This window comes from Budorcas taxicolor, chromosome 6 (assembly GCF_023091745.1).
Source record: "Budorcas taxicolor isolate Tak-1 chromosome 6, Takin1.1, whole genome shotgun sequence".
Classification (NCBI taxonomy): domain Eukaryota; kingdom Metazoa; phylum Chordata; class Mammalia; order Artiodactyla; family Bovidae; genus Budorcas; species Budorcas taxicolor.
In genome coordinates, this window is record NC_068915.1 from 45,716,909 (window position 1) to 45,735,029 (window position 18,121).

Here is an 18,121-nt window from a genome sequence, read left to right on the forward strand (position 1 = left end):
GGCATCCATACGTCCCTCCATCTAGTGCAGAGCCTGGCGTTTTGTCAGCCCTGAATGTGTGTGTATTACATAAATGCACAAATGCATTGGCATATGGCTAAGAGTCAAACCACTTCTATGTTGATTTAACAACTACAAAGAAAAAGTCTGGGCTCTAAACTTGGAAACCATAACAACCAATAGGTTTTAAGACTTGGAGGGCTAGAGATGTAGCAAGAGTCATGGTTGTTAATCAGTGAGCGACCACAACTGTGGTTCTGGAGATGAGCCCGGCCATGTGCATCCAAGTCCTTGTTTGACAGCCCACTTGCTGTCTGTGGGCAGCTGCCTCCTTCAGGCCTGGACATAGCCACCAAGGTTTTCCTTAGTAGAGCTAACAGCTTTCTATTTCTCCAAGGTGGATGAATTGATGTCTTTGTGTTCAGGGTTGAAGAGCACAGACTTTGAAGCCAGACTGCCTGGATCCCAATCCCAGGTCTGAAATGTACCGGTTGTACAATCTTGTACGTGTACGTGCGTGCTATGTTGCTTCAGTAGTGTCCATCTCTTTGCAACCCCATGGACTGTAGTCTGCCAGGCTCCTCTGGCTATGGGGCTCCTTAGGCAAGAATACTGGAGTGTGTTCCCATGCCCTTCTCCAGGAGATCTTCCCAACCCAGGGATTGAAACCGTGTGTCTTAAGGCTTCTGGATTGGCAGGCTGGTTCTTTACCACTAGCACCATCTGGGAAACCCTTGGGTAAGTTACAAATCCTTTCTTAGCTTTTCTTAGCACACACATAAACAGAGATCATCATATGCCATGGTAGCTACCTTTGCAAGGTTATCTTGCAGACTGAATGTACATCAGGTAATAAGCATTGCATCAATCGAAGTAAACTATTGTTACTCCATAAGGCATTTTGCAGTTCTTGGAGTCCCTTCTTTAGGTTCTTTCACTCAACCTGTGGTCATTACCAGTGTCCCATAAGGTCCATCTAGTTAAGGCTATGGTTTTCCCAGTAGTCATGTATGGATGTGAGAGTTGGACTGTGAAGAAAACTGAGCGCCGAAGAATTGATGCTTTTGAACTGTGGTGTTGGAGAAGACTCTTGACCATCCCTTGGACTGCAAGGAGATCCCACCAATCCATCCTAAAGGAGATCAGCCCTGGGTGTTCTTTGGAAGGACTGATGCTGAAGCTGAAACTCCAGTACTTTGGCCACCTTATGCGACGAGTTGACTCATTGGAAAAGACTCTGATGCTGGGAGGGATTGGGGGCAGGAGGAGAAGGGGACGACAGAGGATGAGATGGCTGGATGGCATCATGGACTCGATGGATGTGAGTCTGAGTGAACTCCGGGAGCTGGTGATGGACAGGGAGGCCTGGCGTGCTGTGATTCATGGGGTCGCAAAGAGTCGGACACGACTGAGCGACTGAACTGAACTGATGAGGTCAGATAAGTCCAAGGATGCAGCTGCTGGTTGCAGAGGAGGGATTTGATCTCCATCTTCTGTCTCCTGGGCTAATGGTCTTCTCACCCATTCCCCTGCTCTCCTGTTGGCTTAAAACCAAGATCTTTGTTTTGATCAGAGAGACTGTTGGGATCCAGGCCAAATACGCACTTCATCTCAGCTGTAATTCAGCAATAGCTCTGCCTGATAAGAGAATTGCAGCACCTTTGGGGGCTGCCAGCAATGTACCAATCCGTAAAATATGGGGTGTCTCCTCCAGAATGCCACAATGTTTGCAAAAGCAAAGAGAATCCAGCTGCCAAACCTGAGACTAATGATTAAAAACAAGACCAGGGAACTGTTTCTGACTCTACCTTTTCAGCAAATACCCCTTTCCATCCAGCCTGACAGAAGCAGATTCCGAGGTTCTTGGGTTACAGGCTCCCTGTTTGCCTGCACGCCTACATCAAATTGCTCAGGAAATCTGATAGGAATTTTGCAACCTCAGCACAAACTGAGTGACTCTTACCTTGAATAACACAATGGCGTAGTCGTATATTAATGCGGGGTCCTCAGTCTCCAGGGCACCCTTGGCATACCACTCGATAGCCGCTTCCGGGTTCTTGGCCACGCCTTGCTGGCCCCAGAACAGCATCTGGGCCAACCGTTGCTTTAAGACAATAGCAATTTAAAACAATGACTTTCCTGTGAAATGCTTAACATATATGTGTGTGTGTGTGCACACGCGCGCTTAGTGGCTCAATTGTGTCCAACTCTTCGTGACCCTATGGACTGTAGTCCACCAAGCTCCTCTGTCCATGGGCTTCTCCAGGCAAAAATATTGGAGTGGGTTGTCATGCCTTCCTCCAGGGGATCTTCCTGACCCAGGGATTGAACCTGAGTCTGCCTGCAATGCAGGAGACCTGGGCTCGATCCCTGGGTCAGGAAGATCCCTTGGAGAAAGGAAATGGCAACCCACTCCAGTACTCTTGCCTGGAAATTCCCATGGACAGAGAAGCCTACTAGACTACAGTCCATGGGATCGCAAAGAGTCGGACATGACTGAGCGACTTTACCCTTCACCCTCCTGCATCACAGGAGGATTCTTTACCCACTGAGCCACCTGGGAAGCCGTAATACGTAACATACGAGATTTTTAAAGAGGGTAAGGCAAACCTAGTTTAAAATGTTTTTATATTGAGAACCGAGACTTAGGTGGACACATGCTATCTTTCTACTGGGGACCAGAGCCCTAAAGGTGTACTGGGTTAAATACAAGTTATTAACACAATGATGTGTGTCAGGGGGATGTGGGTGTGTGTATGTGAATGAATGTACTATACCCAGGTCAGAGCTGATGGATCAACAACCGTACTGTCTCCTCTCTTGAAATGCCCTCCCCTTTGGGAGTCACTGTCTGTCTTCTGGGCCCAGTGTGAGGCATGCCTGCCTGTGCACATCTGTGGCCGTCAGGGCATCTCCCTGTGAGGCAGGAGATAGATGGGCTCCAGGCTAGGCATTTACAGCTGGCCTCCTGTTTGCATTTCCTGAGACAGGAGGTAGGTGGGCTCCTGGTTAGATATTTACAACCAGCCTCCTGTCTGCATACTGAAACAGAAATAACAATAGAAACAGGGTAAATAGCCAGGCTTTGTCTCTTGAGGACACTTTAAGATAACAGACAAGGCAGGAAGAGAGGGGCTAAACCCTGTTTGAGTAAAGGATCACGAGGTCATATATTTCCTATTCTTGGGGCAAGAGAGACACTACACATGTGCAGAAAGCTCCTTGGGGATCAAAAGGAGGAGGCACCACCCCATAATATGTGATGCCAAGGCCACCCCATAGGCCTCAATCCATCTTGGAAACAGTCACACACACAGGGGAGTGTCCTAGGGTAGGTCAAGTACGAAAAAAGAAACCAGATAAATGGCCAAAGGTAAACAAAGAACCTGAAGAACTGCCCTATATAAATGATTTATATCATTATATCTGATGCACTAGAATGTCTGATGGGGTCTTGGGACTGATCATAAATTCTGTGACTCTCTCTCCAACGGGTGCAGATCTGACTACACTCAATGTCAAGAGTGACCAACTGGGCTTCCTTGGTGGCTCAGTGGTAAAGAATCTGCCTGCCAATGCAGGAGACACAGGTTCAATCCCTGATCCCATAAGATCCCACATGCCAAGTAACAAAGCCCCTGTGCCACCACTACTGAAGCCCGCGTGCCCTAAAGCCCAGGCTCTGCAACGAGAAGCCATGGCAACAAGAAGCACGCACACCGCAGCTAGAGAGTAGCCCTCACGCTCGGCAACTACAGAAAAGCCGGTGCAGCAACAAAGACCCAACAGAACCAGAAATAAAGACAGAAATCAAATTATTTAAAAAGAATGACCAACTGACTTGCTCTGGCCGATGAAATGTGCGAAGTGCCCCATCTGAGCAGAAGCGTCAGGAGCCAGCTGTGACATGCCACAGGGTGGCCCTGAGGCAATGGCTTTGGAAGCACATTTTGGTGACTCCTCTGTTAGGTTGGGCTCCTGAAGAACTATGAGAGCACAGCCCCTGCCGGCACCCCCAGTAGGGTGAACAGCAATACACTGGTGCTATGTTAAGTCACTAGGATTGGGAGATCTTGTTATCACAGCGTATCCTGGTCCATCAGGGCTGAGACAGTTTCCAAGACAGCGGACCACACTGTTACCTGAGCTGCCGCATTGCCTCGAGTAGCTTCATGCTTCAGCCACATAAAGACATCTCCATCTTCTTTGGTTTGTACCTTGAGTATTTCATCATCTTTTAGTCTAATTGTTTCAACATATGCCTAAAAGGGAAGGAAGGAATATAAGAAGGGAGGGAGGGAGAGAAGAAGAAAGGAAGGGGAGAAGGGAGAATGAAAATATCCAAATAATTTGGGCGTGCAAAAGACATGCCATTATTCTTAAACCAGCAATTATTCAAGTAAAAACTCACAAATAATGGAAATATGAGGTGTGTCCACAATGCCATAAGATCACATTCTTTTTAAATGAGTAGATCACACGCCTTGCAGCTAAATGGGCATTTTTGTTCCTATCAAAGCATTTGCCTTGGGAAGATGAAACTTACTCCACTTTCTCTTCCTTTGCTCAAGCTAGTTCAGAAGTCCACCTCTGTGCCATCAGTTTTAGGGCCAGATTATACAAGGCGTCAAAAAAGGTAAATCAATGAATTTTAAGTATAATCTTATTATTATGTTTTATTATTATCCTGCATGACTAGCCCTTTTTATTTAGCAGGCTCAGCCTCCAATATCTTTCGGCTATTTCCAAAAATGAAATCTGGTCTGAAAAGAAAAGGGCATATTAACTTTTGGAGTATATGCACAAGGATGCACCAGAGGTTCTAAGGAGGAACCCAAGGGGAAAGTTCACAAAATGCTTCAAATTTGCAAACAGCCTCCCAGGTATCTGCCTCCTTTGAAGAAAATAAGGCTCATTTTTATGTATAAATTTTGGCTCTTTATCCAAAAAACAGTCTTGTTGTTTCACAGTTTCCCCTTATATTTAATACATGATGAACTCTATCTAATGCCAGAGGGCCTGGGAAGGGCTTCAAGGCCACAAGCAGATGGTAAAAAAATTGGTTCTGGATGAGGCTGGGAGAAAGAACAAATAGCTTTAGAGAACAAAAAGCTCAGCCTGATTTCCCTTCTGATCCTCTGTTTGTCAGCGAAGGGAAGGACTTAGACATGTACACACTGCTGTATTTAAAATGGATAACCAACAAGGTCCTACTATATAGCACAGGGAACTCTGCTCAATGTTATATGGGAGCCTGGATAGGAAGGGAGTGTGGGGGAGAATGGGTACATGTATATGTACGGCTGAGTCCCTTTGCTGTTCACCTGGAACTATCACAACATTGTTAATCAACTATACTCCAATATAATATTAAAAAGAGAGACAGAGAAAAGGACTCAGATTCACAAGCTCTAGCCTGCAGCCCCATCATCCACTGTGGCCACATGCAACCAGAGGTCCCTCTTAGGGGCAGTAGAGGGCAGACTTGGGGACAGAGCTAGGACTCAGAACACAACAGGTATCAATTCCTGTTGGGTGTCTAACCTTGACATACCACCCAGCAAATAGCAACAAGTACAATAATGATGCTGCCACCTTTGACTGAAACCATGTGCAGGGTGGTTAACAAACGTTTTTTTCACTTAATCCTCATTGCAGGACTGAAACCCAAATATCACTGTCCTCAATTTATAGGCAAAGAACTGAGGTTCACAGGGTAAAACCGTGAGCTCAAGGTCATGTTGTAGAGTGGGCCTTGGAAGCCAGGTTGACCTGTCTCCAATGACAGGCTCTGAGAGACTCCCCAGCAATGTCGCCTTCTAGCAGGAAGGCCCTGGAGTCCTGTCTGGGCACTGGTCTCTATCTCATTCTTCGCTAACTGCAAGGCCAATAAGTAGGCGCTTCAGGTCAAACTCCAGGAGATACTCTGTCATCTGCGATGAGCCTGGAATTGGGCAGAAGCTCAGGCTGCTCAAATAATATAATTCTCAGCTATAAGGGTTTTTTTTTTGTCAACTATGGAGTTGGATATTTGATTTGGGATTGGTTTTCTTCTTTTTCTTATTTTGCTTTTTCCTTCTTAACTTTGTTATGATACTTGAATGAAAGACATAGCACGTGAAGACAGAGTTTCTATGCTGCAAGAATTTATACTCTTAGGTATTTCTGCCACTCTCTGGCGGTGATAACATACCATAATCACCAACAAGGACTGTGTGTGGGGACCGACTGCTTGGTCTAGATTGACTCACTGAATCTTTGCCACCTCATAAGACAGTCCCTGTCAATATCCCCACTTCACACATGTGGAAAATGAGGCCCAGAAAGGTTAAGCAACTTACCCAAGTTCTTCAAACTAATGAATCAGACCCAGGAGAGCTGGCTGTGACATAGTCCTCACCCAGCCTCACCACCCTGTGAAGGACTTATGCCTCTGGGAGAAAGCAGATAGGGGGCTGGTTCATCGTCTCCCTTTATACATAATGAATTCCATCTAATAGTGTCACGGTGGTGACATCAGATCTTTCACGTCACCCCCAGGGGATATGAATTCTAACTCGCCACTAACTACCTGTAGGCCTTGGGCCACTGACTTTATTGATCTGAGTCTTAGCTTCTGCATCAATAAAAATGAAGTGTAGCATGGTATCTGCTATATCAAAAGCACTCTACCTACTAGCTATTATTTTTAATAGTGCAAAAGTCCCCTGGAGAAGGAAATGGCAACCCACTCCAGTATTCTTGCCTGGAGAATCCCATGGAGGAGCTTGATGGGCTACAGTCCACAGGGTCGCAAAGAGTCGGACACGACTGAGTGACTTCACTTCACTTCCAAAGAGTTACAAACACTCAGGGTTCAAATCTAGGCTCTACTACCTGCTTATTGTTTGACTTTGGGCAAGTTCTTTGGCTTCTCCGAGTCTCAGCTGCCCCATTTGTAAAATGGAAACAATACCTGTACTGGCCTCGCAGAGTTGCAGGGGGACTCAATGAGATTGCTTGTGAAGATCTTAGCAGGGCGTCTGGTACACGGGAAGCCCTCTGGAACAGCAACTCATGTTTTAGGTCCTGAACTCATTCTAACATGTAAAAGGCTGACAACAGTTTAGAATATCAGCCCTCCTGTTGGTGTTTGCAGTTTGTACAGCTCAGAGCCTTACGTTGTGGGGATGAATTTCTGAGAGTTTGATGCTTTTGAAGATGGAAGGGACAGATCTGAGGAGGGAGTGTCAGGGCTGGAAACATCTGAGAGCATCATGTTGTGTGTTGGGCTCCACTCAGCACACATCAGATGAATTAATTTATTCAGGCTATCAACTCTGTGAGGTGGAGCATGTCATGGCAGTCTTTACTAGTGAAAAACTATGCAGAGACAGAGAAGTGAGTGGAATTATCCAAGATTTCACATCCTATGAACAGCAGACCTGGGACGTGAATCCAGGCAAACTGGCCTTGAAGCTACACCTCAACTGCCTGCCGCACCCAGGCTGGTGGTCGCATCTTTACAGCTCTGGGGTCCCCACAGTGGCAACCAGCACCAGTCAGAGCCACATACCCAGGCCCTCTGTGAAAGTCAACCATCTACAAAGACATCTGATGAAAGAACAATCCCTAAAAGGGGGCAGTGTCAGACTGTTCATCCATCAAACATTTTGAGAACAAGGAATGATGCTTCAGATGGGAAAGTGACCGATCCTGGATGAAGCTATGGTGTGGAGAAAGACCGGTGGGGGTGAGAGTTGGAGGCAGAGCTGGGGAGATGCTGGCAGGAGTCCAGACTGGCCAGTTCTGGGATCTTCTGTAGCTTCTGTCGGGGAAGGGTTCTTTTTGTTGCTGTGTTATAAAATCAAGGCCTCTAGGATGAGCAGTTCACAGCCTATACTGCAGGGTTAAGACCTGCTGACCAGGTGAGAGGAGGTCTGGTGTCCAGAGACTCTGCAATCTTCATACGTCCTTGGACCCAGCATCAGAGAAGTCTCCACACTGTCCCTAGACTCTTCATAGGCTTTGCCACCTTTCTCTCTGCTCACCTGCAGGCTACATCATGCCAGCTGTCTGCCATTAATCACTAGACAGGCAGGACGGAGCAGAGATCAGGGAGGGGTAAGGAGGGTGAAGGACTTAGTGGACTTTGAACCTGGGAAGCAAATGCTCTTAGTGGGCCCCCATTTCCCAGAGCATCTATGTTCTCTGAAGTCGTGAAATAGAATGGTTCAGCCAGCACTCCCGGGAACTCAGCAGCAGGGCAATTTGAGTCTACACCTAAACCACCACTTCCTTCAGGGTCTGGAGGAGCCACCGGGAGGAACCCAGATCTTAGGGTGTTTAAAATCAGCTACAATGTTTGGCTTCCAATGCGGGGAATCTAAGTGTTCTTTGTTGACATTTAACATTTTAGGGATTTTAAAAGTAAGAATGGAGGAATATCAAGTGCAAAAATGTAGACACAGAAGCAAGTACCCAAGATTCCCCAAATAGGGAGAAGGGGTGTTGACTGCAAGGGAGGCAGAGTTGAAAGCCAAGTGCCTAGGTGCTTGCTGTCGACAATGATCACTGGTCACATGAAAAAGTACCAGAGAGTCAACAAAACACTGCGATCACTTTGTGTCCATTTCTGGTTACTCTGCATTCCATCCTGTCAGTCAACAGTGAGTGCCATCTAAATTTCAAGCACAGTGCTGGGCATTGGGATCACCAACATGAACAAAGTGTTTGTCTTGGGGGGCTCCCAGTCTACTCGTACAGCCTGTCCTCAGATCCTGTACACAGCACCCATCATTGAGCGAGGGCACGGATGTGCCTGGGTGCCCAGGTGCAGGGCAAAGGGGACATCCAAGGAGAAGGTGATGTCTGAGCCCAGTGTTCCAGCAGGAGGAAGGGTCAGCAGATGGGAAAAGGAGGGGTGGGCATAGAGAAAGCAAGCCAGGCAGAGGAAACCCGGCAGGGTCAGGAGGTATGGACAGCCTGATGTGACCGAAAGCTTGGCATCTCCAGAGTGGGCCAGCCAAGTAGGGACTGCTGAGAGCTGAGACCGGAGAAGCAGAGAGAAACCTGATCAAGGAGCGACTCCTGTGCCAAGCAATGAGCTGGACTTGGTGCTTCCGGGTCAGTATTTCTCAGCCCTGACTGCACGTTACTACCATCTGAAGAAGTTTTAAATACACACATGCGCGTAGACGTATATACCCATACTATACGCCTGGACCCCGCCCTGTCAATTTGATGAGACTGCGGGGTGGAGCCAGCGCAGAGGTGTTCTCTGATCCCCCACGAGACTCTGAAGTGCAGCCAGGTTGAGAACCTCCCCTGTTTTAAGCCCCCTCTGGCCTCCATGGGAAGAACATGGAAAGGGACAAAACTGGTGGCAGAAAGGCCAGTTAGGGGGTAAATGTATTTGCCAGAGCCGCTGTCATAACAAAAAGCCACAGATGGTGCAGCTTAAACCACAGAAACCAACTTCCTCGTGCTTCTGGGGGCTGGCAGTCCATGATCAAGAGGCTGGCAGCTGTCGTTCTTTCGTTTGTTCTGGCCACGTGGCATGTGGGATCTTCGTTCCTGGACCAGGGATCAGTCCCACGCCCTCCGCATTGGCAGCTCGGAGTCTGCCAGGGAAGTCCTGGTCTAGTTCCTTCTAAGGCGCCTTCTCCCTAGCTTGTGTTGTCACATGGTCCCCCTCTGTTTCATCCTAACCTCCTCTTCTTGTAAGGATACCAGTCATGCTAGATGAGGGCTACTCATGATTGAACGTTTTCCTCTCTTCAAATGTTCTGTCTCCTTAATGTAGGGCCCTATTCTGAGGTACTGGGCGGGAGGGCTTCAATCTATGGACTTAGCAGTCAATTCATGCCATACTCAGTCCATAAAAGGAGGCCATCATAGTTGCTCAGTGGAGAGATGTAAAGGACAGTTGTAGGCTGCGGCTGTATATTGGATGGGAGTGGGAGCAGAGAGAAGTTGGCGTGTAAAGCTGCTGGGGATTATAACCCCAGCTAGGATGATGGGGGGATTATGACCCCAGCTAGGATGATGGGGGGATTATAACCCCAGGTACGGTGATGGGGGGATTGAAGATGGCTCCCCAGTTCCTGGCATGGACAGGGGTGTCATGGGTTGAGGAGTTTGGGGGGAATGGAGAGGAGGAAAGAGTGTGTTGCCTTTGTGATAGGTTATTTTTGCAGATGGGGGTTCGTAAGAAAGAGCTCAGCCTGAGAGTGAGATTTTTGTGTCATCAGTATGTGGAGGGAGGGATGTGTGAGACCCCTCTAGAAGGTGTAGACACAAAAGGCTGAGGACCAAACCTTTCAGAAAAGCACATTCTGAAGGGCGAAACGGATGATAGGAACTCATTTGTGATTAAGCCACAAAAACAAGCCAAAAAGCCATTAGTGTCTTCTCTCTCTTTGACCTGAAGTAGAGTCCCTCTAAATCATATATGAGTGACATGAAGAGAGATTGCTAACACAGAAGTGATGGGAACCACAGGTTACATAGAAAATGGAACAAGAATCAAGAACGAAGTCACTGATGGATCTCTGGTTTGTTACTTAGAGGTTTGGCTTTCCAGATCTCTTCATTTTTTATGTGCTGTGTGTGGGTGTGCTCGGTCACGCCTGACTCTCTGTGGCCCCATGGACTGTGGCCTGCCGGGCTCCTCTGTCCATGGAGTTTTCCAGGCAAGGATCCTGGGGTGGGTTGCCATTTCCTTCTCCAGGGGATCTTCCCGACCCAGGGACTGAACCCTTGTCTCTTGTGTCTCCTGCATCAGCAAGAGGATCCTTTACCACTGTGGCACCTGAGAAGCCCCTTGTTGTGTGCTGCCAGTGAATTAATAGATCTCTCAACAAAAGGATATTTAAATTGACATATGACACCTGCTAAAATTCTCAAGAAGCCATTAATTACACACTCTTGAGAAAATGAGCTATGATACAACTGACTGTATAATTCGTATCTATGGTTCTTAATCATACGACTTTCCAGCTGCAAGATGGATCTTCTCTATTCATCTTCTCTGGTTCTGACCAATTAAAACATTTTCTTTCATAATCATAACACTTCATGGGCCAAATCTTCAAAAGAAAAGGAGCTTGTTAGCAACATACCATCTCCCCTTGCTCATTTATGCTGCATTAGAATTCCTAAAAGTGTATACGTACAGGACATTATTAACACATTCAAGCTTAGCAGAACAATAACAATATTATTTGGTGGTCTAATTTTTTTATGAATGTGTTTCCAGAATAATTCTTTAAAAACTTTATAAATGAATAAATTAAAACATTCCTGTCAAACTGAGGTCAAATTTTGCCCATAGCCTATGTATGCTGAGAGAATACAAGTCTATTCAGGAGAAATCATTATCTTCTAAAGGAATTAGAATGTCTATACAGACAGCCTTTGGGTGCTTTATAGCTTGATTCATGTTTAATGTTCACTGACAACATGTATCTCCGAGTCATTTATTTCATAACTCTGCAGTGGCCGCTGTAGGTTTCTGTTCCAGAAACCATTCATTCCCAATCATCGAAGCACACGTTTCTTGCACTGGGGGCTTCTAAATGTAATACAGGAGCAGCACGGGGAACAGTAAGTGGTCTGGTTCCCAGTTAGCCTGCTCTGTCTAAGATTCCACAAGCCTGACCCATCCCCCAGGCTCACCAAGCATAAGGTGAAAATCAAGAGCTTATGGCTTTGACCAGAGCCAAATCTGACCATACAGCAACCTACTGTCCCTGGTTGCACAAACCCAGGCACCCCAGTGGTTTAGATACTATCTTTGGCAGAAGCTGAGTAGCTGAAATAGTGACTATAAAATCAGAGCTTAAAATATTTACTGTCTGGCCTTATATAGAAAAACATCGTCAACTCCTGGTACAGACTACTCGCATTTCTCAACTTAACTAGCTCAAGGGCTATGAAAAATACAAGCTGAGAGGCCAACCACGTCACAGTCTACTCCTGCTGGATGCAAATCTACATCATTTAAAGGCAGCTTTCTTCTTATTCTCACTCCGTCACCTTCACTTGGGCTTCCCCGGTGGCACTGGTGGTAAAGAACCTGCCTGCCAATGCAGGGGATGTAAAGAGATATGGGTTTGATCCCTCGGTCAAGAAGATCCCCTGGAGGAGGGCATGGCAACCCACTGCAATACTCTTGCCTGGAGAATCCCATGGACAGGGGAGCCTGGCGGGCTACAGTCCATAAGGTCGCAGAGTCGGACATGACTGAATAGACAGCACATGCACGCATCACCTTTACCTATAGCCTTTTATTCACAGTTCCTGAAACAAACCATCAGTTGGTCCAGTGTAACACATCATGTTTTGAAGGCAGACATTAGCCACTGATTTCTTTGCCTAACGAGTCAAAAAGATAGGTGAGCCTGCAAAATGAGAGGCTGGAGTCAGTGCCCCTCATCCAGTCCTTAATCCAGGATGGACTGCCTGCTGTCAGTCACCTGGAGCCCTGTGGCTCCTGTGACTGGCAGACGCTTCTCAAGGTGCTGGGCAGCAGGAACATAGGGAGGGATGGAGCTTTCTTATATGTAGACTCTGCAACTCTGCTGCTTGTGATGTGTTGATAGCAGCCCTTGGCTAACTGCCCCCGCTTAATGTGACTCAATCTCCCCTGACATCTCCAGATCCTGCCAAGTCACATGATTTTGGAACAAAGACAAAATGTCTCTCTTTCTGGTGCACATGGTTTTCAAAATCAAAGTCTGTGCAGGGCTGTATCTCCCCTCCCCATACCAGTCTTCCCACTCATGAAGAGCTCCTCACGCACAGATATAGGATGGTCCCTGCGTTCAGCCTGAGAGCACAGTGAGGAAATATGAATTAGAGATTATGAGAGGGCTTCTCTCTGCATGGGATTATGCTTGCACTCTGAAGGCCAGTGAATAACCCAGCCACTGAGGCAGACACCTTATAAAATTGCTCAGGAAGCCCTAGTAAGCAGGGCCATAACCACTCCCACCCATTTCTCTCTTGTACCTGATCTCCTTGTAGCGTGTGCTGGTCAAGAGGTGTCTTGGTGGCGATGTTGCTGTAGTAGGCATAGGACAACTCCCAGTCCAGGGGGTAGTTATCAATACCCTGGTAATGCTTGTACCCAAGATTCATCGAAGACAGCCTCTCACTGCCCTGGCCTCCAACCAAACTGTACAACATGCCCTGTTAGAAAGAAACGGACAGTGTTCACAAGATTACAGAAAAGGGTGGTGAAATTCTAACACAGAAAGGTCATCTGGACCCACCCCTATAATATGAACTTAGTCATTCTGGAAAGAAGTTAATACACCTTTTAAGAAAAACTTTAGATAGGACTTCCCTGGTGGTCCAGTGGTTAAGACTCTGTACTCCCAAAGCAGGTTGCATGGGCTCTATCCCTGGTTGGGGAACTAAGATCCTGCGTGCCACACTGCATGGCCAAAAAACAAAACAAAAAACACGAAAAACTTCAGAAAAGTCACAAGAGCTTTCTCGTGATTATCTGTCCTTACTGTCTAATAACTGAAAATCCCTTTGTTCTTCTCGCAGTGAAGACAGGGTCTTCTCCTGACTTATCTCACAGCATCTCTTCGTGTATCCACCAACTGTTCTAAGGATGCTGGCCCACTTCAGCTACATCATCTGTGGTCAGATGATCTGAATGGTGGGCCATGTTCCAACCTCACATTCTCAGAATGGTAGTGTCCTTAGAGATCGACTGGTCCAACCACCTCATTTCAGAGTTAAGGAAACAGAGGCTCAGAAAGTTGACGTCATATGCCTTTGGTCAACCAGTCATTTTGTGGCAGAAGCAGGGCTCAAGTCTTCCCCTCTATACACCTCGATGGGGACTGCCTCAGGGACTTAGGAAAGCACGCCATCAGTCATGAGCTGCAACAGCCAGAGGCGCACACAAAGAAATCAAGTGAAAGAAACGCGGAGCCACCTGGGAGGGTGTGAACAGTCTGAGTCTCTTCAAATCCAGGATAAACAATCCTGGGTGCAAGTACAAAAACTATGTGATCAGGGATTATTTAGCAGCACTTATAAAAATGCAACTCCGGATGTTAAGCAAGTTGCATAAGAAATTTGGATTCAACACCATCAACAAAACAGTCTAGTATGACTTTTGTTTTAATGTGAGCAATTCACTCAGTCGTGTCTGACTCTTTGTCACCCCATAGACTGTAGCCCTCCAGGCTCTTCTGTCCATGGAATTCTCCAGGCAAGAATACTGGAGTGGATTGCCATTTCCTTCTCCTGTTTTAATGGTAGAAGGCTGAATGTGACAATTGTTTGCTTAGAGGTCTAAATGATTCCACTAAGCTAAAAAGTCATATGGAATGATGGGCCCACAGCCAGAATAGTTACAAGAATTGGGTAAGAGGCACCTGTTCTTGAAGGACTAGGATTTTGATAAGCCCTGCACAAACTATTCCTTAGTATATCAATCGTATCCCCATGCTGTGTCCAGAAATGGATAAAGTGCACTTCTTCACTCACCGCCAGCAGAAGATCCTGTATTTAACACAGCCCTAAGCTGTTTTTCTTGAGTGTAAAGATTTTAAAGGACTCCAGGGAGCATGAACATGTCCAGTTACACCTCGGGCATGAGGGCCTTACCCTGCAAATACAATCTAGGTGACGGATATTCCTGCAACGCATGAAATACTCTACCTGCAGCTGATCCCGAGGTACAGTTAATCCAGTTTCATAAAAGACTGCGAGGTAGTAGGATGCTTTATGGTATCCACAGCAGCTGGCATCCATCAGAAAGGGGACGATGGAGCTAATTTGGTGAAGGCCATCAACACTGGAGAGTCTCTTTACAGCCTTCTCGAATATCCGCCCACCGATGTCTAACACAGATTCATTTTGGTTTCTCGGCACTGTAAATAACACAATTCACAGCACACACAATTAACTACCATGGGATCGACATGGCTTTAAAAAGAATTGGGAAGAGCCAATTAAATCACCTGAGTTATTAATATTGCTGGTCCTGCAGTGCCTTGAAATATACCACCTTCCGGGGAAGTAAATCAAACCCGTTGGGGATGCCAGTGTGTCATTCTGTAAATAGCTTTTCCTTTGGCACTAAATGACAGCCTAGTATCCTGGGGGAAAGGATGTGCTTTCTATAGCTGAGAGAACGCCTCAAGAGAATAATCCACTCAGTGTAACTCACACCAAGTTAGGACCACCGAAACTGCCAGAGAGATTTTTTTTTTCCCTCTAAAACTCTGAAGGAGAGTGTGTTTTATCTCAGAAATAGATCCTAGGTGCTTCTGTAAAAAGTTGAGCACAAGAATCTTATTTTGAGATGCCTTCTTATCATCTTTTGCCTCCGGTTTTCCTTGTGGGTTTCTAAATACAACAAAGAGAATGTCAACTTTTATTGAAGGCTTATGAAATGCCCAATACTGGGTTGAGTGCCTTATGCAAATTATATCATGTAATTCAAACAATTTTACAAGGTAGGTACTATTATTAGGGCCTTAATTTTTCAGATGAGGAGATTGAAGTCTACAGAAGTCAACTAACTTGTCTAAAGTTACAAAAGCTGGCAAATGGCTGAGCCAAGCTTAGACTCCAGCTTGGTAGGTCACAGAAAAAGAGTCCTATTAACTGCGCTCCAGCTTCTTCCTGATAATAGGCAACCAGGTGTCTTAATAAGTACCTTACTGCCATGGGTAGAGACCTCCCTATACAATCGCTTTAAGCTATGGCACTTCCTTTCACCTAATCCTCCCATAAATTGATAAACTAAGTCCAAACGGGCAAGTTGTAAGGCCTTATAATCTGTCACAGTCCTTTAAAGTATATCTACATTATTCATCTCTCGTTTATTAATCAGCCAGCAAATGTTTACAATTCTACTCTGTGTATCTACTAGATGCTATGTTACAAAAAGCCACATAGGATTGCACAGGTACTATTTCCATTTAAAGAGATGCAGTCAACTTATTTAAAGCGAAAATTTTCTCCCCTAAGAATTACGTCCAACAGTTTTCTTTGAGCTTCTTCAATCTATCCCACATTAAAATGTTACTAACAACTTCCAGGAGGCAACGAGAGACTCATTCTATCAGCACTCCTTCAAAGCAATGTGGGAGACCTGGGTTCAACCCCTGGGTTGGGAAGATCCCCTGGAGAAGGGAAAGGCCACCCACTCCAGTTTCTGGCTTGGAGAATTCCAATGACTATATAGTCCATGGGGTTGCAAACAGACATGGCTGAGCGACTTTCACAAAAAATTCACAAAAGGCATGAACAGAGATAAGTTTCCAACGTGGGAAACCTCTCTCTGGAGGATCTGAGATTGGATTGAAGGGGAGGTCATTGGCAGAGGTTGATGCCTCTGCCTTGGCATCACAGAAGCCAGCGGAATCCAACGGATGAAACTGTGAGCCCCACGCCATTGATTATGAGCTGGTGCCTATCCCTTTGAGCACATAGGCAGCTGACTGCCCCTGTCAGGGAGGCACGTGCCTTCACTCGCTAAGCTGTGGGAAAGGTACCCACCCACCACCTCCCCTCAGCGCTAAGGTAGTCCTATCTCCTGGCTCCTGAAATGCCTCACCCTCACCCTCCTCAGCTTGTTCAGAGGCCGCACCTTGGATCTGCTTTTACTCTCTCCATGCCAAGAGGTAAGTACTGAAAGAACCACCTGACTGAACAAACGGACTTTGCTCATATTTCTGTATTTTTTTTTAACTCCTAAAGAAATAGCTGCTTGTTATTAAAAATGAAAGACTTAAACAATGTAGGTTTATATAAAATAAAAAGTCCCCTCTCTCCCAGTCATTCTTTAATTGTGAAGGAAAACTATTGAAGTTTGGTGTACATACTTCTAGACTTTTCCTCAGCACAGACAATTCATTACACATCTATCTGCCTATATACATACATATTTTCCTTCTGAAAAGCTCCTATAGATTCAAACTCCCAACTTTTTTCCCTTATGAATATTTTTATTGAAATTAGTTTAACATTGTGTTAGTATCAGCTGTAGAACAAAATGACTCATACATATTCTTGTTCAGATTCTTTTCCATTGTAGGTTATCACAGATATGAAGTGTAGCTCCCTATGCTCATCTGTCGACTTTCTTTTGAAATTAACAGCATACCACAAATACCTGTCCACAGCAGTCCGAAGCTTATTCTTCTTCCCAAACTTTTAACAGTTTTGCATTTTATAGCAGTGCTGTTCTTCCAACCAGTTCTCTATTTTTAGCCTCTTGGGTTGCTTCCAGTGGTTTGGCTATAACCAACAACATGCCAATGAACATCTTTGAACATTTTCCTCTGCTCATCTGTTGGGATGGATCTGAATAATAACCCCCTTTGCCACCAGGAGTCTGGGGCTCTTCTTTTGAATTTTCCCTCTGCAGAGTTGAGAGAATTCCATCCCATCCAACCATTAGACAGGGTGAGAACCTACTGCAGTGATTCAGTGTGTACTGCAGCACTCAGCTGGAGTTGCAAAATAAACCCTACCCCTACTTGCTCTTATATTTACTTTTAAATACATGCTCATCTCCAATGCCCCTTTGTGCACACTCAGAGCAAAGCAATATTACCATTTTGTTAATGATTCATTCTGGCCTTACCTGCTTTGCCAAACACATAACTAAGATGATGAGTTTTGCCTGAGTACCCACGGACATAGGCTTTGGGGACTCAAAGGAGAGAAGAGACTCCAAACTAAATGAAGCTCCAAACGAAACACTTGCCCTGCTGACATCTGGCACAGAACCCCAGAAATTATTAGCAGGATTGTCCCAGAAGCACGGATTGCTGGAGAATAACAATCAGGAGGGAGAAACTTCACAAAGTTCCAATCCTCAGCAAATGCACACACACACACACAATTTGCAGACTGAAATGAAGGCAGGTGGAAAAGCCTTCATTATTTCTTTTACCTATTAAAATTCTTAACTCCCCCCAAACATTACCAATCAGTACTTTCTCTACAAAAGAATCAAGACAGTTTTCTGCCCTTGTGGATATAATAATAAAATAATAATACTTCTAAAGGAAAACTGCTCATTTTGCACATTTTTTAAAGTTTGCATTTCAAATGTGGCACAAAATCAAAGCTCTGATGTCACTGGTGATATTGTAAA

The 18,121-nt window shown here is 45.7% G+C and overlaps 1 protein-coding gene across 1 annotated transcript in view; it reads right to left on the reverse strand.

The window, feature by feature from the left end:
- The window catches only part of SEL1L3 (SEL1L family member 3), a 109,931-nt gene that overhangs the window by 34,014 nt on the left and 57,796 nt on the right, over positions 1–18,121 (reverse strand). Inside the window, exons 10-13 of the mRNA XM_052642011.1 lie at positions 14,668–14,879; positions 12,994–13,173; positions 4,143–4,262; positions 1,964–2,104 (exon numbers count right to left, since the gene is read on the reverse strand). Of these exons, the coding sequence (XP_052497971.1) occupies positions 1,964–2,104; positions 4,143–4,262; positions 12,994–13,173; positions 14,668–14,879 (653 nt within the window). The remainder of the gene's footprint in view (positions 1–1,963; positions 2,105–4,142; positions 4,263–12,993; positions 13,174–14,667; positions 14,880–18,121) is intronic.